The following is a 22,042-nucleotide window of genomic DNA, read 5'->3' as shown; positions in this document are numbered from 1 at the left end:
AAAAAGAGGTATGATTGGCATGGAATGGCTCATATGTTATCTCTTACTTACAAAACAAAACCACATTATTATAAAAAGACAATTTAACACTCAACCACACTTCAAAAATTATAATTGCACAAAATGCAATTTTTGGTACAGTAAATCAAAATCTAAAAGGAAAAAAAAATTTCTTTGCTTTAATTTAAGGATATAAATGAAAAAGTTATTTTTTGAGCACTTTATAACAGGGTGCATAGCCAGATTTTTCAACAAAAAATAAGCACCTTAAGTACTTTTTAAGCACCCAAAAAATATTTTTAATCTCTTTTCAAAACAAAAAATCATAAATAGGATCAGCGAAATATTGTAGAGAAAAATCATGTATTTTTTGTAATTTAGAGAGACAAGCGACACGGTAAAGAAAAAACCTCTTTTTTAAAGACAGAAAATTAAAGACTTTTTACAAGTCTTGAATAAAAAAAGCACATATAAGGGCTTTTAAAAAACATAAATCAAAAATAAGCGCACTTTTTAAAAATGCTACACACCCTGTATAAGTAGAGTACAGTGCCCATTATGAAGAAGGGTTCACCTTTATATTAACCTATATATTGATTTAGTGATTGGATTTTCATGTTTTCAGATGAAAATGTATTTATTCAAAGGACTAAGTAATTATTTTGTGTAAATGATATATAAAGTTAAAAAATCAAACACAAGAAAATACTTCCCTTAAACAAATATATATTTTTAATGAATTTGAATTTCACTCTTAAAATATGGAGAATAGCCGCTTCCTAAGAGTTATGATTCAAATAGTTATGATCAAGAGAGCAATTAAAAGTTTGAGAACCTTAATGTCAGTTTTACCATTTTGCAATAGACCTTTAAAAAGATTGCATCTTAGATCAAGAAAATCCAATCATTAGATCAAAACCTATTAACGTCTAAGTTTTTTCATTCTGCATACTGTACATGCCTAAATAAGTCAAAAAAATATTTTAGGATAATGAAAATTAATTATGTTTAATCTTGGTATATTCACATAAAATAACTTGAGAAAAACACGTTTAGATATGTTCTAATGAGTATTCCTCTCTCTCTCTGGAACTCTGGATTAAAATAATAAAAAAAACTAGTGCAACGCGAGTTCAATAGAAATACAGGGTTAAGATTCTTTATTTGCATCGCCACTGTACATGCGATCAATATTTTCTCTCAGGAGGTCTATATGTTCTGAAAATAAAATAAAAACATTTTAGAAATGTAAAAGTGCAATTTATTTTGTTACTTTATTCATTTCATTTGCAATAATTTAAAAACAGTAAAATAATTACTAGTAAAGTCTTGCATAGTGGTCTTAACGTTTTTTATCTTTCATCTAACAATATTTATTATATCCTAATGCTCATTCATTACGTTTATCATCACTTCTTTTATTTTAATTTTTGAAAACAAAATAGTAGTATCATGACTGTCATTAGAAAGACAGAAATGTACAAAAATTTACAAGTATTGTCATTTAAGAAGTTTATAAAGTGATATTGCAATGTGTAACGGATGAAATTGAAATGTCATGATATAAAATTTCTTACATCTTCCAGTACTACTGACAGCTTCATACTCAATTTTTTCAATTTTCCATGAAACAGCCCAATAAACTTTTTTAAAAAAAAAGCACAAAATTTGGTTAGTAGTTATTGAAGGACACTCAAACAAATTCCGCCAGCTTCGTGGATTCAATCTGCCATTCGTGTTAAACTTTTCAGGTAAGAAAACTTTTTTAATGTTTTTATAAAGTATGCCATCAATTTAATCAAGAAACCAAACCTCTTTCAAAACAGCCACAATGTTTTTCGATAGTCTCTTATTTCCATTCATTGACTAATCTACAACTATAATTAATAGTCAAAACATTTGAATTTCTAGTTGACTCTACTCACCCTTAGATAAACTCGCTATTGCACACTGCTTCTGTAAGAACTCCAAAGAAAACTCTTTGCTTAAGCCAAATGCGTACATGTTGTATGTAAACGTTCTGAAAAAAAAGAAGCAATTTCAGCTTTGAAGAAGTGTTAATTACAGTGGAGCCCCAATAGAGTGAAACCTCCAGGAAAGACCACTCTTGGGAGGCCCAGAATTTTTTCCAGAGACTTTGTATTGAATAAAATCTTTAGGAGAGATCATTAAAACTTCTCCCATCAACCGGTCAAACATCTGCATCAAGTGCGGAAAGGGTCAAATAAGGAAACACGAAAAAATATCGAAATTTTTTTTAAACAAAGCAAGTTGATTAAAATGAGATCATTAAAACTTCTCCCATCAACCGGTCAAACATCTGCATCAAGTGCGGAAAGGGTCAAATAAGGAAACACGAAAAAATATCGAAATTTTTTTTAAACAAAGCAAGTTGATTAAAATGTAATCAAAATATCTGCGTGAGACCCTTAGTTCTTTTTGATGATACAACCTCATGTGGCAGTCAGTGTGCATTAAAGACGATGCTACAAATTATTTACTTCTAGAGTAGAAAGCTAAATTAGAAAAAAAAGTTATTTTTTAGACAAAACAAGCATTTTAAGCAAACCTCTTCTCATAGATTAAATCAAACTAATTTTTCTGATATAAAATCAAAAACAAACCTTAAAAAAAAAAACTTTTTTTGCGCATTATATCAGTAGGGGTCATTTTTATAGACGCTAAATTTAATTCACAGATCTGTTTTTTCATGATGCCAAGTCAACGCAGGCAACCTCTAAGAACTACCAACTTCCATCAATGACCATTTTTCTGTGGAACGGAGGGTGGTCGCTCTCGAGAGGTTTCACTGCATTACAATCTCCATCAGACTATTGGGGAAAACACATGATGTAAGAAAATGTAAAATCAAGTTTAAAAAATATGTTCAAAAATTGACTGATGAAATATAAAGAAATGTGCCAATTTCACCTTTAGATACAATTTCAACATTAATAGTTTTACTTATTCTAGGTACTGCTTTAACTCCACCACTATTCTTGGAAAGGAGCATTAAATCAGATTAGAGATATAACGAATATTCGTTTAACGAAAAATTTTTTTCTCCAAGAATTTGAATAGATTTAATAAAGAATATTCTAAAATATTAATATTTACTATACATTATAAGAAAAAGTTTTTACACATATTTGTTAAGCTACATAACTTTCACACAGCTTGCAAATTTATGTTCTGGAAGACAAGTTAAAAAGTGAAATTTGAAGAATTGAAACTACATTATTTATACTGAATCACGAGTTAGGTACTATCGATTTCTTTGTTTATATTCAGGTAAGTCAATTATTTAGTTTTTCTACACTTTTTGTTTTAAGAATTAAGAGAATTTTATCCATTTTTGCCATTCTGCTTTTATTATAGAGCAGAATTTTAATGTAGTGTTTCTGATAGACCTTATTCTCTTATTATAACTTTTTTACAGTACGGTAAGATAGATCTGAGATTCTCAAATGGTGTTCTGCAGAACCCGAGGCTTCCTGGGAAAGTAAGTGGTTATGTGTCTTTTGACTAATAATTAAATAGATGAGCATGGTATAACACAGGGTTGAAAATAGTTTTCTGTGTTTTTCCCTATATATATTATACACAATATATTAAGAGGAAAAACACAATCACTATGCAAATGTGTGAGATGGCTATATTAGGATAAGTAATACTAGTTTTAATTGCTGGAAAAACTTTGCATAGCTTAATTGCTGGGGAATAGTTCGACATACATAAAAAAAAAAGAAAGTAGCAAATGAAATAGCATGGTATAGCTGAACTATCTATAAATATCCCATATATTGCACTTGGAGAGGTCAACATTTTGTAAAAGAGAAATAAATAAATATTCCCCGTATTTTCCCAGTTTATAAGGATAAATTTAAAGTTCTCTGCATTTCCCAGTTATTTTAGATGATTATTTAATTTCCTGTATTTTCTCTATTCTCCCTGGGGAGTGGCAACCCTGTAACATCATGTATGAACACATTTTAATAACAACCTCATGGATAAAAAATCGAAAACATAAACACATTTATACAAATTTTCATTTAACGCAGCTGATGCCACATCTCCCCCATTAAAGATTTAGTCTTTTCAAGGTTCTCACAATATTTATAAATGATTTTGTTAAAAAAAATGTTGCTATTTGGTTGCTGATTAATGGTTATTTGTCCAAATCAATATTCATTAAATTTTAAATCAGATATTGCAAGAATCGGTGAAGTGGTGGAATGCAAATCAATATAAACAATCCAGAAGAGATCTTGAGATTCAACCAAACAACTCTTTGTCTTCCAATGTCCTCGTTGGATACCCAGAAACCTGCTTTATTAAACCTATATGCAATGTATTTTTTGCCAACACTGTCCTGTTACAAAAATCAAATTTAGAGCAACCAAAACATTTATCTTTGCTTTAATAGCATCTTCAACTGGAATCAAGAGAAAAATTTTTTTTACCGTATTGCTTCCTGAATTTTTTTAAAAATGTTCAAAGAATTCCTAGATTCAAAGTTAGTTCGTAGTAGAGTAATTTATATTTACAATTTATAACAGTTGTTGAACAAGCGACCCAATTTTGAATTTATGACTACTAATGCTCAACTCTGTAGTCTAGTGATTNTCATTTTGAACATAATCCAGAAGACAAGGGAACTTCTGGATCAAGCATTGGGAGAAATTTGCCTTCATGAAAGACTTTTTGATGGATCTAACCTGTACTTGATCTAAATGGAGAGGAAAACCATGAAAATTTCCCATGGCAAGGGGACTCTAACTCATGACCCGTTTACCACTGAGGATATTTTACATCAGGCCTGTGGTCAGTGCATGCCGGATTCGGAATTTGTATCAACCAGCCATCACGGGAATTCGAACCCGGTTCGCCTCATTGCAAGGCGAACGCTCTATCCCCTGAGCCATCACGGCTCAGAAAAGCAAATTTAGTGAATGATCTCTTAATTCAGCAATTAAAAATTCTATACGTAGAGTTGATTAGAATTGATCATTTTTTAAACCGCCCAACTAGATTTGATACTACATATGCTGAAAATTTATAAGTTTAAAGGTACAATTTCCTAATGAATCGCCAAAAAAATTTTAAAATGCAAATTGTTAATTGAGTTAATAAAGTGACAGAATCTCTCATAAGTTTGAAATAATAAATCATGAGGGTATAAATATATCACAACATGAAATAATAAATCACAATATGTCTGAACTATGTAGGTAATGTAGAAGGTAGGTAGGTTTAGATAGAAAATCTAAATATCTCTATTTTTCAAATCGATGATCTTAAAAACCCCAAATGTATTCATAGAAAATGAATGTTCCAAACGCACACAAATTCTAGGAATATCAATACAAAACGCTAAAATTTAAGACAAAGTAATTTTTATAAAGAATATCAAAGCAACTAGGAAAACAGTAAGGAAATTCCCACAAATTTATAAAGACAAAAAGAATTCAAGCAAAAAATTAGAAATATTTATGCGCCTTAACAATATAGTTCTTAACAAATATGCAAAATCTAAATTCTCAACAAATCTACGGAGTATCTAACAAGGTAAACCTTCATTCTTCAATTTCATTCTGTTTTTCCAGTTTTCAAAGAAGAGGTTCTGCCTGGTAGTTTTTGAATTTACAATAATATTCCATTTTATTGAAATTAATATACTTATTCATTATTTCATTTTATACAAATAATGAATTGAATGCAATCAACATTCTATTAAAATAATCATTGATTCCAAAAAATCCTACAGTGTTTTGTACTTTTAAATATTTTTATAAATCAGTATTTCTTAACAAGTTAGAGAAACTCAGTCAAATATACATAAATTAATGATTTGAAAATTTCTATTGTATAACACTTTACAAAATAGTCAGCAACAAAGAACAATCAGAAAATAAAATTTCAAGACAAAGAGAAATTTTTCAGAAACACTTGAGTTGTATGCTTTATAATTCTACTCTTGGTGGACTTTAACTTGCCATATATTTACCTATTGTTTGCAAAGACATTCTTATAATAGTAAACAAAATTTGCCATACAATTTCATAAATTGTAATAAAATTTAAATTTTTAATGCAGAAATCATTTTAGCCAGCTATCTCAAGGGTTCATACAGAGATCAGAAGAAGAAATCCAAGGAGTCCAAAATTTAAAAACTTTGCGTAAAAGATAAAAAAAAGAAAAAAAAAGTGCTTACTTAATTAAAAAGCAGTTACTATAAAGAACTTACAAAAATTTATATTTTGCATAAGATATTTTTTTCTAGCCCTTTTGAAATAAATTTTGACTGTCAAACTTCATCAAGAAAAATAGAGTTATCCCTTTTACACATAAATACATTTTCCAGTTTCAAATATTTTAATAAATCTTGTTAAAGTACAGATGTTAAAGATTAACATAAAAACCTACCAATCTTATATTTTTAAATTTGAATACATAAGAAAAACCTGAGGCATTTAATACAAAAAAAAATCACAGTAACTCATTAAGTTTGCTTGCAACATGTAAAATTAAAATTTATTTGCTGTTATTTTATTCTGTTATGCAATTCAATTTTTTCTCCTTTAAAGTTTTTCTTAAACTAATAGATTTTGATAGCTAAGTCATTTAATTTTGTTTCCCTGCTTGGACAGCAAATTCATCAGCAGACTTAGTAAGTTCATCTATGCAACACAATAATCTAAATAGTTTCAAAGGACTAATTTAGAAATCTAAGTAGTTCCAAATACTCCTTGGAGACTTTTTTTTATTTCCAAAGAGTTTCTAAGGAGTATAAGGAGTCTGTACGAACCCTAAATCTTATTTTAAATTTAATTTTAGGAAGCTTTATTTTTTTTTGGAAAGCTGACTGTAAAAAAAGAGGTTATTTTAATTTAATATGATTTCTTTTTTACACACAATATTTATTGAGCTCTAAACCAAATTTTAGAATAAACAAATTAAAGAATTGAAAAAAAAAAATATAATTCTTACCCAAGTTGACCAAAGACAATATTCCGTTGAAAATTTTTTTCATCTATAAGATCTTCATTGCTATATTGCTTGAGATCACCTCTATAAAATGTTAAAGTTCTTTAGTAATTAGAGAAAAAAAACATTAAATAATTACAAATTCTAGAATTAATTGATAGAACCATTTTTAGAAAGATCAGCAAAAGTAATAATTGCTGGTGAAAGAACTTACGGCATTTACTGAATTGATGCTCCTCAGACAATATAAACCCTATCATCCGAAAGCTTTTTTTGTTTTTCATTCTAAAGACATTTCAAAACACTATTTATTGAAAGGTTTTTAATAACAAGCGCTTGTGAGAAATTATAAGTAACTGAAAATTCATTGAAGAAAAATTACTTTTCTCAATTTGTTTGAAATCAGTTTTTCACAAAATGCAGTAAAAACTCAACTTCTCAAAATGAAACTTCTTGAAAAACTAAATTAACCTGTATTTATGGAAGCTCGTTAAAGAAAGTAATAATACACAAACAATTTTTTATTACGGAACCTAATGTTTTCATATTCATTACTTTATTTAATCTTCATTTACTGGCTAAACTGTTTTCAATTTCATTCACTAGCTTATTTGCTATTTAGTAATTGAAATAGTAAAATTCATATACGCAGTCCTTTTGAAAAATTGTTTTTTGTTTTGTTTTTTTTTTCAAAAATAAATACGTCAAATAAATTGAAAATCAAACTTTCGTCAGCTCAATATGGCATATATATATTCTTTTGATATAAAATTTCAAATTCAGTTCTCAGTTAGATTTTTTTATACAGATTTATTTATCTGTTAATTTTAAATTTGCAACAATTTTGGAAAAGTCAATTACCAATGTCAATCGACAAATATATGAAAAGACGTATGACTGAAAATTAAACAAATAGAAATGTATTAAAATAATAATAATTTATGCAATAAAAAAATAATCAAATTTTTAATTTGACACTCAATGATATAGATACAAAGGTAAGAGTAATTAAGAGTGAACATAAAACTTATGTTTCAAATGTGGAGAAAAAAAAAATCAAACTGAAAATTCACTGCTTGAGTACACAAATATATAAAATTCTTTCCGAACAGGTAGACATTGAAGTAAAATAATCCTAGGGAAAAAGTTCCTTTTTAGAGGCTTATTTAGAGTTTCTTGAATTAAGACCAAATGTTTATATCCTTAAAGAAAATGACAAAAAAAGAGAAAAAGACAACTAATATTTTATATTTTTCCTCCTCCTATAAATAAACTATTTTAACATTGAATAGATAAAAAATGAAATGGAACTGCAGGGAAACAACGCATAAAGGAGAAACATACAAATGGTGCTTTGTTGTACGCACATACATTTGAGCCACATGAGCATTTGAGGATTTTGCAAAACATTTTGTCTTGTGGCAGTAAACTTTCTTTTAAAATTCTTAATTAGTAAAAATTCTTTTAAAAATTAGAATCAATTTAAAGGAGTCACCTCGTGGGAATGCGTCGATTGGCTCTCTCACATTGAACAGCATCAAAAAAGGCTGCATTCCAGAATCGAACGGATCTCCAAATAGGCTGATCCCTCAGATAATTAAATAGATACTCTCGAGAAGGTGGTCTTCCATCTCGACATCCTAAATAATATGTCATGTAACATACATTTTATGCACACAAATTGTTAACGTGGCAATTAAACTTCTAAATTATTAAGATGCTATTTAAGAAAAAATATATAATAGTATGATAAAATAAAATGAGTATAGGAAGTTTTTCCCTTAACTACAAAAATTAGCAGCATATATTTTTATTATTTAGTCATAATCAAATCATTACCACATAATTAAAGAGGTACAGTGCGCAAAAAAAAGCAGGCCTACCAGAACAAATTTTAATCTAATGATCGGATCTTCAAGTTCTAGGAGTCAGTCTTAATGGTTAGAGAGCCTCACATCAAATATGCTAATAAATTGGTCAGACGATATCATAAGTTACGAAATCAGATACAAAAACGTACTTTCTCTGAATAAACAAAACTTTCTTTCAACGGATTCAGACTTCTGTTAACCAAAATATAGGGGGTAACCATGACAAGTGTTTAGACTATTCCTTCCATAATCCAAGATACATAAAACGTTTTATGCTTGTCAGGACTTCAGCTTCGATGCGCAAATATAGCAGAAGCCCAAGTCAGCTCTCGAGTACATCCGTGAGAGTGGTCCCAAGACAGTCAGACAAAGGCTACACAGAACATTCTTTGTAGTCTGTTAACACCAGATCTGATGGAGCTCAATTTAATGCTAGACCAGACAATGGCTCCATATGTGACAATAGGACTAATGATCATTGTGTAAAACCAGAATTATCTTAGGGTATAAACCCCATATTTTATCAATAGCATTCCTAGAGGACCAAAAAACTATATTGGTACTGCAAACACAGTATTCAAAGTGATGACCCCAGTTAAGTTTAGAGTCAAAGAGAACACCCCAAAACTGGACTTTCTCAGTGAGTTCCAACATATGATCAAGGAAATACACATCACCAATATTAAGGTGCTTTTTCCCAGTGAAAGCAACAAGACTTACCTAAGGATTAACTGATAAGCCGAATTCAGAACACTGTCTTGCTACCTCTAGAAGTGCATCATTCATAATTACAGAGATAGTTTCTCCATATTTGTCTTTGACATTAACTCTATCATCAGCATATGCAATACAAGGAATACCATAATAAAAAAATATTTGACAAAAATCCTTCATTTTTGAAAATTAAGTTTTCTGAAATTAATTCTACTAATTTATAAATTTTAAATGTTCAATCACTTTTTTGGGCAGGGGGGGGGCAGACTAATTGTCAGTTGATTAAATCATAAATTCTATTTCTAAATACTACAGTTCATTGAGTTTTTAACTATGAGTACTATCAACTTTTTCAATTTTTTCGCTTAGAGTGTGATAGCCAGAAATAGTAGAAAACCAAAAAATTTTTTTACTCTTTTGGTTGTGATTTGTTAATTTGACTGAATTTTTTTTTCTGAATCTGCTACATTTTTTTGTTTATAGGATAAAATATGTAGCAGATTCAGAAAGAAAAAGAAAATTTATATTTGTTTTACATGTTTTTTTTTTCTTTCCTTTTTTTTAACACTTTTCAAAAAATTTTTAACACTTATTTGATGTATTTTTCATTAAAACACTTTTTAAAAAAAAAATTCCTTATTTGGGTTCTTTGAAATCATCATTAGGGACAGAAATTTCAATACATTACAGATGTTGCAACATTAACAGTTTTATTGTTATCCTTCATCTCTAAATTTATATATTTCTGATGGTAAAAATCTAATCGTGCTTTTTTTTTGTTTCTTATTTTCTTTGATAGCTGATTTAAAGAAAGATCCCTTTCATTTTTTTATTTTATAGTTAAAATGTATTTAAAAAATTTTCAGCTGTTTAATCATTTACTTATTTTAAGTGAGTACCTAAAAAGAAACACAAAGTGTTAGTGATAACTTCATAGTTTCATTTTTCACAAAAGGAAATTTTTTTACTTATTTATTGTAACAACTTCCCTCTAAAATTTATTTTAAAGTTTATTAACTGTTTAATCATACAAGTTATTTATATTTTAGATATTTAAAATTAGTTTTGCCTTCACAATTGCTTTGTGTGATATAATTTTGAAAAATATAAGATATTTTATTGTTTTTTTAATTTGTCTTAAAGACTTTTAGCTGTTTAATTATTCGAATTATTATAATTAGAACTAACAGATGTGATGCATTTAAGATCATATTATATATTGCAATTTTATGAGACATAAGGTTGCTTTTTAATTGTTTATTGAATTTTTAATACTTATTTGAATTCTTATTAAATGTATGATCATTTGATTAATATGACTAATTTAAAATATTGTAGGTTTATTTTAAATTAGTCATAAAAGACTCAATGTATTTTCAATTAATCTATGTAGTACAATTTTGCTAAATTATTTTGAAAGGTGAAACCCATTATAGCAGATTTAAAGTAAGGTGATGTAAATTTAATTATTCTATATTTCATAGTTATTTAAATGATTTCTACTGTTCAATAATAAATTTTATTTCTAACAGATATAATAATTTCAAAATGGTCAATATAGTAAAACTTTGAGAAGCGTGCGAAACATCCCAAAATTTCGAACGTTTTAAAGGGAAAAAGATTTTGATCAAAATTTGATGATTTATAAAAAGCTGAAAAATGTTTGTTCTTGGACAGTTACAATGCAGTTTAAGATCAAATGATTTTTTGTATTATGACAAAATTAGATTAAATTAAAATGAAACAAAACAAGTAAAAAATGAAATTAAAAAAAAAGAATGAAATGAAACACAGTCAATTTTAAAACCTGAAAATGCACTTACTTTCATAATAAAATGTGAAACACATATTCATCAATGATTTTGCAGGTGAAAAGTCATCAGCTTCTGAACATTCAAACAAAACTATAGCAAAATACTGAACCAAGCTAAAAAATGTTGATTCTTTTACTAATTTGTTGTGGACTCTCTAAAATAGAGGGGAAAAAAAACCATCAATGAAATTTGCTACGGCATCAATATTAACAGCAATAAAAACAAACAAAAATGAGAACATACTTGACTATTTACACAGCGTGAAAACCAGAGCCTACCGATTTCACACTGACATAACTCTCCAAACTTTGCTTTTTCTTCAAAGGTAATGGAAGAACTAAAAATGAAAAAGCAAAAAAACAGTTTTCAAATTTTAGACATTTATTAATCAAATTTATGATATTGAAATAAAGTTTGTAAGTGTGCTTCTCTTTTAACTAAAAAAAAAATTAGCTAGAGTCCTGAAACATGGACAGTTAATACATAAGGGTGATTTCATTCCCTAAATCCTATTAATCATTTAAAATTTTAATTTTTTTAAGGAGGTGACAAAAAATTCCTTTTTCTCATATACATTAGCATTATTGCAATTTAATCAAAGAAGAAAAGTTTTACTAGGAGTTCACTACACGTTCTTTAGTAATTTATTTATCTTTGATTTCTAATGCCAGAATATGCAGAATTAAAATTAACATGGATGGCATATTGGAGACACTTCATTAAATTAGTATAATCTACTTACGTTTATGAAAATTTCTACAATATGAGACACAATCTGGAACAAACTAACATGAAATGTAAAAAGACATTTAAATTATTAGAATTACAAAGCGTTTCTCCATGTTTTTGATATAAGTTAGAAATAGGTGGAATAAACTTCATTAATTTCAGACAATTCCTTCATGGTGTAATTTTTGTAAACATTAGTTTATTTGACAATTTTGGAACATATTTAAATTAATGTTAAGCCAACAGTCATTGAAATATAAAAATTAATCTAGTATACCAATTCATCATGAAAATTGTACACTTGTAGATAGTGGTTATGATGTACTGCCATATGATGATCACTATATAAGTATCACTATTTTAGATACTAAACTCTTTTATCAGTCAACTTTTGCCAAAAAATTAATTGCTTTCTTCAAACTTGAAGAATTTTAAACTGGTATTTTTTTAAAAAAAAAAAACAAATAAAATGATGAGGGAAAAATGATATTTTTTAACAGAACACATTATACAAAGGTTCATTTAAAAATAAATAAATGGCAATGTTTGTAGAATAAAATAAATAAATGAATATTTTAATTAAAGAAATTTACAGATAGCTAAAATTTAAAATAAAACAAACACATTATATCTCAAAATAAGCTTTACTTAAATGATAAATTCAGGACATTTATATCTAGAGAATTATTAATATTTTACTAATGTTAAATCGTTAACGGCTTTTTAAGCTACAAAAAATTGAAAATAAAGTAAAAAGAAAAAAAACAGTAAAATTTTTTCTTTAAAATCTGAATTTGTAAAAAAAATCCCCTCTCACAATCATATTTTGTTAAAATATAAAATAAGGTTTTCTTTTAAGAAAAATAAAAGAAAGAATATGACCTTAAAAGCAAACTATCTTTTAAAATTTTGAGATTTTTTTAATATTAATATAATATCCTTTGAAATTTTAGCTGAAGTCATTATCGAATTTTTTTTATTCTCAAATGAGGATAGAAAAATTATGAGCATTTCTTTCCCCTCTGATGCTTGAGAAAGGCATGTTTAGAATATAATTCTGCAAAATAAATATTATTCCTAAAATAAATATTTTTTTTTAAATATCTGCAGTAAAGAAAACTAAAACATTTTACTTCTCAAAGGAAAAATCTTTATGCAAGAACTCTAACGTTCAGTAGAACTCAATGTCGCCTTGATTTTGCCACTAAGATATTTAAAATTGATTTAATTCTAATTAGTAATAAAATTATAATAAATATTATAGTAATTAGACTGGGTGGGAAGTAAACTGTGTGCTGAAAAAAATATTTCCAGTTAAACTTTCAATTGTAATTAATCATTCACTAAGCAAATTTACATATCTGCAAGGCTAAGTTTGAAATGGATTTTCTCAGTAATCCTCTATAGCTTAATACTGAAAACAGCTTTGCATACCTCCAAAGGTCTTAGTAGAGGAAAAGAATTGACCATCAATTTGTGCTAATTAACAATGTTGAAGGACATGTTAATTGTTTGCCAGTTCAGCAAGAGGGATAATTGCCGTTCTGAATGCAAATATTAAAATAATAAATTTTGTTCTTGCTATAGAACCTCTAGAGTGGTATAGAACCTCTAGAACCTTCATAGTCATAAAATCCCACATTACAAAGATTCCATTGTTTAAATAACAATAGAAATCAGTGAATTTATAACATTGTCTGTGTGTATGTATACATATATATATTAGGTTTTAAAGCACGTTTATATAAATTGGAAATCTAATGTATTTTTCCAAATTCTATGTTTAATGTTACTTCCAAAGGATCTGTTCTTATAGAGATATCATGACAAACTTATTTTCTTTTCTTTTAAACAATTTGATTCCTTTATGACTGAATATAGTTTAGCTACTCAAACAGTTATATATTCAATTTTTTACAAACATGTATAAAAATGTAGCTCGATTTATCATGCATGCTTTGTTTATCTATAAAAAAATATGTCTGACAAAACCAGAAAATTGTCAATCTTTTCAAATCAGAGTTGGGAAAATTTAGGACAAAATATATTAATCCACGGTTTTAACCGTCCAGTCCAAAACTGTCTTTAACAGTCGAAAACCCATTAATTCAAATTATATCACAATTTAAAAAAAAATATTGTGAAAAATAAAAGGTCAATTTTTGGAACAAGAAACAGGATGACAACAAGTTTCTGTTTCATTAAAAAAGTTCATCATTAGTTTTAATATTGTATTAATTATCCATATGCAAAAACATAATTTATCAGTATTAAAAGCATATTTATTCATACTTAAAGAATAAGGTATATACTTTAGTTGTACATTGAATTATGGAGCTTCAAAAGTTATAAATCTTTTCCTATTACATTATTTACCTTTAATAAGTTAAAACAAATTGTATAAAAAGTATCATCAAATATTTATTAAAAAAATTTAATTATTATACGTACAATAGTTACACATATAGAATTTTTACCTTTTACCAATGTTCAAAGTTTTGGACATTTTAGTCAGTTTAGGGACACTTTTAGTCAGTTAAGGACAGTATATGACAGTAAAACCCACGTCTCCTGTCCAAAACCCCAACACTTTTTCAAATGGAGTGTTGTTGGTTTTTTTTTGTATAAAAAACCACTGGTTCAGACCTAGCCAACCCTGATACTAAAAGATTCCATTGTAATTTCAATATTTTACAGAATCCATTTCTAAAAATTTCTTACACAGCATTTACTCTAGAGTGATAAAGGTTGTATTACCCGTTAGAGAAAATTTTTCTCACAAACATTTTCATAAACTCCAGTGTCAGATCATCTGTTTGGCTGTCATTGCTGGATGCCCATGATTGAAGAGAAGTTCCAGATGCAGATTTTCCAAAATTTTCTGTTAAAGACTCTGCATCCGAAGAGTCAGTACTCTGTTCACAGGGATCGGATTCGCTACCGATGCCAATCGACTCCGGGCGGCGGAATACGTACAGGGGATCGTTCCTAGACGATTTGTAATCCGCATTAGCGGACGAGTTGCTGCAATTACCGAGACTCTGCCCACTGTCGACGGTGTCCAAAGATTCTTGAGAGTAATCCTTCCAAGATTTTTGCTTTAAATCAAAAGAGTTTACTTCAGGCTGTCCATACACAGAACGGTCTTTGTGTCCTTTTCTTTTAGTGTATCTGTGTCGGGAAACACGCTCTGTTTTTGTGAAGCTGACACGTTGTACATCTGTTTGTGAGCTACTGTTAGAAACATTATCTACAGTTGAATGCTTGCACGAATTATCACTTTTGGAAGAGGTGTCCGAGTCGTCCAAATTCAAGCTCAGTGCAGCTTCTATTTTGGAGGACAAGTCGGATAAAAGGCCTTGGTTTGAGCCAATAACTGAGCTCAGAAAGTTTTGACATTTTTCACTTTTCCACTGCTTGTCATCATTTGCTGTGGTAAATAATTTTTTATGATTAAAAGTGTTGTGAGAGCTGAAGACGGATGAGAAAAATGATTGCGGCCTTTTGTCAGTATCAGGAATACTTCTGTTCTCAGTGGAATGTCCAGGCAAACTCTCAGAAGACATAATTAACTAAATGAAAAAAAAAGAGGAGGATAAGTAATTACTTTTGAAAGAATAATAAAGGATATTCATAACTAAAGAAATCTCAAACATTATAGTTTTTCTAAATACTACCTCTATGAGTCTCACAGAGATATTTTTATGACAAACTGAGGATAGAATGGCAATTTATTTTATTGAAACATACCAACAGGAATCTCTGAAATTTATTTCATAAATTTTAATGGTAGAGGCACCACAAAAATGCAAAATTCGAAAAATAAACATAACAAACTAAATAAATGGTTCACTTTGAAACCTAAATCTATGCAAGAACACTAAGTCTGCTAAGAACTAAAACTACAAAAAAACTACTTCTAACAACTTACTGAAATTTGTCACCAGCGCAGAAATTTTTTTACTATTACTAAAACAGAAAAAATCTGGCTCTTGAAAGAAAGTTTGTCTTTTTTGAATTCCCCAGGAGGAAAAAAAAAAAGATTAATTTTAAGACTTTTTCTGACCAATGCAAACACAATTTAAAAGTATATACACATGATTTAAAATCACACATGGCGGTTATCATGTTGTGCTTGTTTTGAAGGGGGTTATTTATTTGATATGTTCGTTATAAAATATAAATCACTGATACTTCAAAGCAGGCTGTAGAAGTCACGATTTTTTGAAGCTATGATATGTACAGATATATGAAATAGCTATTCAAAAATTTGAATATATGCATAAAGAAATTCTCCGTAATCACAAAGACTTGATTTAATATTTTTCTACTTAACTTAATTTTATTTAAATTTGATTAGGAAACATTTTGACATCCTATATACAGTCCAGATCTTTCCCCTTGTGACTTACCTATTTTTTAAGACCTGAAGAAAGACATTTCAGGAGATCACTTTCATTCAAAAGAAGAGTCAGGTGGATCTATAAGCAACAGATCTTCAGATACAAGATTTATTGTCTTGTCTCCTAGTAGTTTAAATGTATAAAGATTATTTTGAAAGAGACTTTTTAAGACTATTTTTGAATAAAGCAAATTCTTCCGTCACTTTTTAAAGGGTGTTCAATTTTAGTTAAAAAAAATGTGGTCAAATGTGCTTTAAAAGTGTTCAATTTTAGTTTAAAAAAATTTTCATTTACAATAAGTTTAAAAAGATTTATAGCATAAACTAAAACTGGCAACATGGAAAAGCAAGTAGAAAACCACTGTCTCCAGTGTAAACAATTTTTAAACATTTATCAGAGTTATGGTGAACACTGGCAAGGTTTTACATTAAATTCTTAAAACAGCAGAATAAGTCATATTATATTTACAAGATGTTTCAGCCCATCGTGTTTGAATCAACATCTTCTGCAACATATGGAATAAATCTTGTTCAGCAGACCAGGATTAATTTCTCTTCATGTTCTGCAAAAAGTAGAAAGACAAAATTATAATGCTAGTTTAGGACAAAACCAATAGTTTACAATTTTTAAATATTTTAATTTCTACAGCATACCCATTTGGGAGCATAAACAGGGAAGCAATCCAATATCTTTGTCTTAAAAGTGGTTGGGATTTTATAACAGAAAAAGACAAATATAAGTATAATTAAAAATATTTTTCTTCTACAAAAATAAGGTAGTATTACCAGAGAACCTTGAACCAATAAGAAAAATATTTGTCGCATAGATATATCTGGAAAATATATATATGTATCAGTAAGATAAAAGATCTTTATTTTTTAAATTCTGATCAAAAAGAAAGTAAAAAACGAAAACAAAAGAACAAAAAAGAATTTTTTAAATACACTGCTGCTGCATACTAATAGCAAGCATGTTTAAAACAAATGAAAATATCTAAGTTTACATTTCATTGCTTTTCAAAAGACAATAGATAATAAATTTTAGCACAATAAACAACAGACACAGTATAACTGTACAATTTTAAAGCCAGTAAAAAAGAAAGCCACTGCTTCAAAGGAACAATGGGATAGTTTTCTTTGAGATATTTTGAAAAAATAGTTTTAGGTTTTATAGCTCCATTTAAATGGATACAAAAACATTGTTGTGAAACAATACAACTAGATATCGCTCTTAGTTTGCTATGATTTAGTCTAAATGGATATAACTGAACATTAAAGAAGGGATTCATAAAATTCTTAAATTTACTCCTAATATATAAATAATTACTGTTTCTTTAATTTGATTCCAAATATATATAAAACTCAAATTAACATAGGTTCTCTTTGATCCAATATTTATAACTTAAATTAATTTCATTTCTTTTTTAAATATAACTCTCAGGCCCATAACCAAGGAAGGTTAGGTAGACACTGAGCTCATCCAGCAGCACAATTTTTTTCCAAAAGATTTTCATATGAAGATTAAATTGTCTACCCCAAGACACCAATTTACCAAAGAAAGGTGCTGTTCAAAATTTGTTCGGATGTTCCAAAATATTCATTTATTTACTATCATCATCATAATTTTTTTTTTGCATTAGTTGTCGATGGTTAAATTTGCTAAAAATAATTTTAAAAATAATAATAATAATAATAAAAAAAGGATTTCTCACCAATTTCGCATAAACTGTTTCCCAATTGTTGACCCTTCTAGCCATTTTTTTAAAAAGTCAAATTTCTAGGTCCATCAACGTTTGCAATTGGGTATAATATGAAAAAAACACATCTACTTCGATTTAGTAGGAACAACACATGACGCAATGCAAAACGAATGGAATTTAGTTGTTGTTTATTTAGTTATTGTTATTAGTAGTTGTTGTTATTTGTTTTAGTTGTTGTTGTTTATTTAGTTGTATTTAGTTTCAATAACTTTTCTTTATAATGCAATAAAATCTGGCGAGCAGCTATTTAAACGATCGAACACTTCGTTTGTTTATTTGTGGCTTGAAGTTAGGCTCGGAGAAAATGCCGTTCATGGGTTAAATTTAGTAGGAACAACACAACCTGTGACGTAGGCTATATTATACCCTATAGGAAGCATTTACTCAATTAGAGAGGGCTTCTAATATTAATTTGCCACATCATTTTTTAATCAATATAGATTTCACCACCTATGAAATATAAATTTAATGCCACTGTAGAGTAGGTGCACAAATATATATTCAATTGGTTTAAAGAAATATATTTTTAATTATCTAAAAATAATAAATTTCACAATGTGTTTTCAGCTATTCATTGATGAAACTTAGTTTATGCTTTATTATTTTTAATTAAGAGTGCTTTAAACATTTCATTTTTAAACTATAAAGATACTTAACTTCACTTTGTTTCTTCCTTTTAAAAAATTATTTCTATTTAGTTCTATTCTTAATTAATTTAACATTTGGCTATGATTCAATTTTTTAATCACTTAGAAGTTGAAAAATAAAACATAATATTTTGATAAAATTAATTATTTTTGTTTTTGAATGGTTGAAAAATTAAATTGAACATCATCAAGCAATTTATAATTTGAGTTTAATTTTATTTTCAAGTGCTATGAAAATTAAAACAAATACTACGTTTAATTAACTCAAAATTTCATTAAATTTCAGTTTCAAATAACTTAATAAAACGAATTGAATATAATTTAAAGTAATTTAAATATTGAATAATATATAAAAATATTATAGTAGTATTATTATGACATGATAACAATTACCTCAGAATCTAAGGCAACATCATTTGATACTTAACTCCTGTTCAGACTCTTCTTTAACCAAGCTTCCCTCCCATCCCTGTTGACAACTTTATCTTTTTATGTGTTTCCGCAAACGCCTCGGTTGAATCACATCTTGGTGAATTTAGTTGACATGACAGATCAATATACAAAAATATTCTCCAAATAGATTATAAATTTGTAAGTTTTTTTAAAAAAAAGTCATGCAGAAGTTTGCCAAGAAGTGGCCACGAGTTGTATCTTTCAAATTGGACCACTTTTACAAAGTTTTCTACGAATTTCATATGATGATGTTTAGTGATTATTTTGGCCTAAATCATAATACAGAAATATTAAGAAGATTCCCACATCGTGATCTGTGGCAGAATAATCATTAAGTCTTGGCAATTTCAGGGCAGCAGTCCGTGAAAAACCTATATTAACATCAGAGCTACTTGAAGGGTATAACTTGCAACCTCCCTCAGGCAAACCTAAACACTTTTCTTATTTTAAAAATTTTAAATTTTCAATCCATTTTGCACCTTGGCGATTATCACTGGTACACCAGATCAAGATACGGAAATATCCTCAAAATATAATCCTGTAGCGTATCTACCACTACAAAATTACAACTACAATTCACTAGTATATAAGACATGTTAACTCGACTCTATGTCGGGGTACCTTTTCATAGATGACAGTTGACATGGTCTAATACTCCGCCCCCCACATTGGTGACCTTCGGACGTTATGTGAACACGCCTACCTTGGCAAAAAAAACGCCCACTTTGATCTGGATACGCCTACATCGGCAGTAACGCCTACTTCGTTGGATGGTCCACATTGAACAGTTGACTTGCTACTTGTGACTGCATCATTATCCACCTCCTCACGCAGTTGCTACTCAGTCTCATCTCGATCACACACAACGTTGGCTTGCATACACTCGACTGCTAACGGCAACACAGGAGCGACTACAACCGTGAAGTTAATACACCTCTCACATTCAGCACTCAAAAAAATACGGTGATCTTAATACAGCTCTCCCGGCTTCGCACAAAAACAGCAATGAATCAACTAGTGGCATCCATTCATCGAATTCTATCATAGCTATAATTCTGGTGGGGGAGTACTGTAGCGTATCTACCACTACAAAATTACAACTACAATTCACTAGTATATAAGACATGTTAACTCGACTCTATGTCGGGGTACCTTTTCATAGATGAAGGTTGACATGATCTAATACTCCGCCCCCCACACTCCTATCAATAATCAGATTAGAGTAGAAACAATTTTTTTTTCAGCAGAAGAAATCAATTTTCCCTTTCTGATTTATCTGAGAGCTCTCAGCTTAAGAAATTTCTAAAATTGACAAATTGAAAATTTAATATAAAAAATTGTCCACCTTTTAAGGCAGTTTTATAATACTTATTACTAATTAATTGTATTAGTCATTTTTAGTTTCTTTCATTTTGCCCAATTTCTTTCTCTCTTCTTCTGAAAGATGATTTATGGGTAAGGGTGTTGTACCTGTTAGCACAAAATATCAACTCTGGTTAATTTCGAACTTTGAAGCTGTAGAGCTAAATTTAAATACTAATTCGCACTCTCCCATTTAGTACTAGAATTACTCCAACTCATAGAATTGACCTACACAATAATTATAATACTAACTATTAATTATTAAATAATCTATCTCGTTAATTATGTTAAAAAAGTAAATAGAAAATTGAAGAAAAATTTGCTGTCTACTTACATTCCAACATCCATTTAGTAACGGATTTTAGATACATTTTATGGTCAGAATGATCCAGGTCAAACTATTTATTCCAAGCATGAATTCTTCTCCTCGCTTTTACGTCTATCTGTAAATCAGCCTGAACTTCTTCAGCTTAAAGGATTGTCTGCAAGTGAAAAGGGTGATTTAATTAACGAATGTTTAATGATGACAGTTTAATACACCCTTTAAGGCAGAATTTATATTGAACATATTCTTTATTATTCTATATTAATTAAAGTCAAATAAGAAAAAAATTTTGTTTTCAGCATTTTAATAATTTATAATCTTGATGGTTTTGATATACAACACGAAACTTTTCTGCATTAAAGTAATAGTAGTTTTGAGAGATTATCTGACGATACATTTCAAAGCGCTGCATTTAAATGCGCTTGTAGCTTTTATGGATTAAAAGAGATAAAATTGGAGATTTCGTGTCAAGGAACAGACCCATCAGCCACCAAGCGGCTGTTTATAAGCTTCTCTGCAATGTTTACATTTGACATATAATTTTTTAGTCAACGGTTATATTTATTTTGTGATTTTTTTATTTTATTTTACAAATTTTGTATTTTTTGAATGTCTTGATTGAATAAATATTTTAATATAATGCAAACTCCCAAAACTGGTGAGAATTTAAGAAGTTTTTCTCCTCATTATTTATAATTATTTTTTACGCTATTTGAATGTAGTTAAACTTCATTTCTTACAATGGAAAAATACTACCGGGTTATTGAAATTAAACAAGTTTAATTATTTTTTGTAATCTTCTGTCGGTTTTAATATGCTTATAGGGGTTTAATCTGAACATTGTTTTATAGCATTTTATATTTACTTTTTTGGGGGGACATTTAAGAACCGTGATAAATCGTGCCAATAACAATCGCCAAATTTTAAGCTTGTAATTTTAAAACAAATGTAGAGATTTTCCCAGGAGTGCCTACAAAG

At 28.6% G+C, this 22,042-nt stretch overlaps 2 protein-coding genes across 4 annotated transcripts in view; one reads left to right on the top strand and one right to left on the bottom strand.

The window, feature by feature from the left end:
• Positions 1-895: 895 nt before the first annotated feature.
• LOC107439583 (uncharacterized protein KIAA0513) lies at positions 896-21,447 on the bottom strand. 2 transcript variants are annotated; one of them, XM_043049948.2, is made up of 9 exons: positions 21,074-21,447; positions 16,987-17,080; positions 14,873-15,687; positions 11,630-11,723; positions 11,396-11,540; positions 8,483-8,627; positions 6,991-7,071; positions 1,926-2,020; positions 896-1,218 (listed from the first exon to the last, which is right to left on the bottom strand). In XM_043049948.2, exons 3-9 carry the CDS (start codon positions 15,679-15,681, stop codon positions 1,151-1,153), a joined length of 1,437 nt encoding a protein of 478 aa, XP_042905882.1. In that variant the 5' UTR covers positions 15,682-15,687; positions 16,987-17,080; positions 21,074-21,447; the 3' UTR covers positions 896-1,150. The 2 variants fall into 2 exon arrangements, with proteins under 2 accessions (XP_042905882.1, XP_071036559.1); XM_071180458.1 differs by lacking the exon at positions 21,074-21,447 and adding an exon at positions 18,230-18,320 and having other exon boundaries at positions 921-1,218.
• A 140-nt stretch (positions 21,448-21,587) lies between these two features.
• LOC107439592 (septin-7) overlaps positions 21,588-22,042 on the top strand; it is a 69,611-nt gene continuing 69,156 nt past the window's right edge. For both annotated transcript variants that reach the window (XM_016052241.3, XM_043049945.2), the window contains exon 1: positions 21,588-21,722. In XM_016052241.3, the coding sequence (XP_015907727.2) occupies positions 21,704-21,722 (19 nt within the window). In that variant the 5' untranslated portion in view covers positions 21,588-21,703. The remainder of the gene's footprint in view (positions 21,723-22,042) is intronic.

Source organism: Parasteatoda tepidariorum, chromosome 4, assembly GCF_043381705.1.
Source record: "Parasteatoda tepidariorum isolate YZ-2023 chromosome 4, CAS_Ptep_4.0, whole genome shotgun sequence".
In the NCBI taxonomy this organism is placed as follows: Eukaryota; Metazoa; Arthropoda; class Arachnida; order Araneae; family Theridiidae; genus Parasteatoda; species Parasteatoda tepidariorum.
Note: the sequence above shows the minus strand (reverse complement) of the source record. Positions and strands in the feature narration are given on the sequence as shown.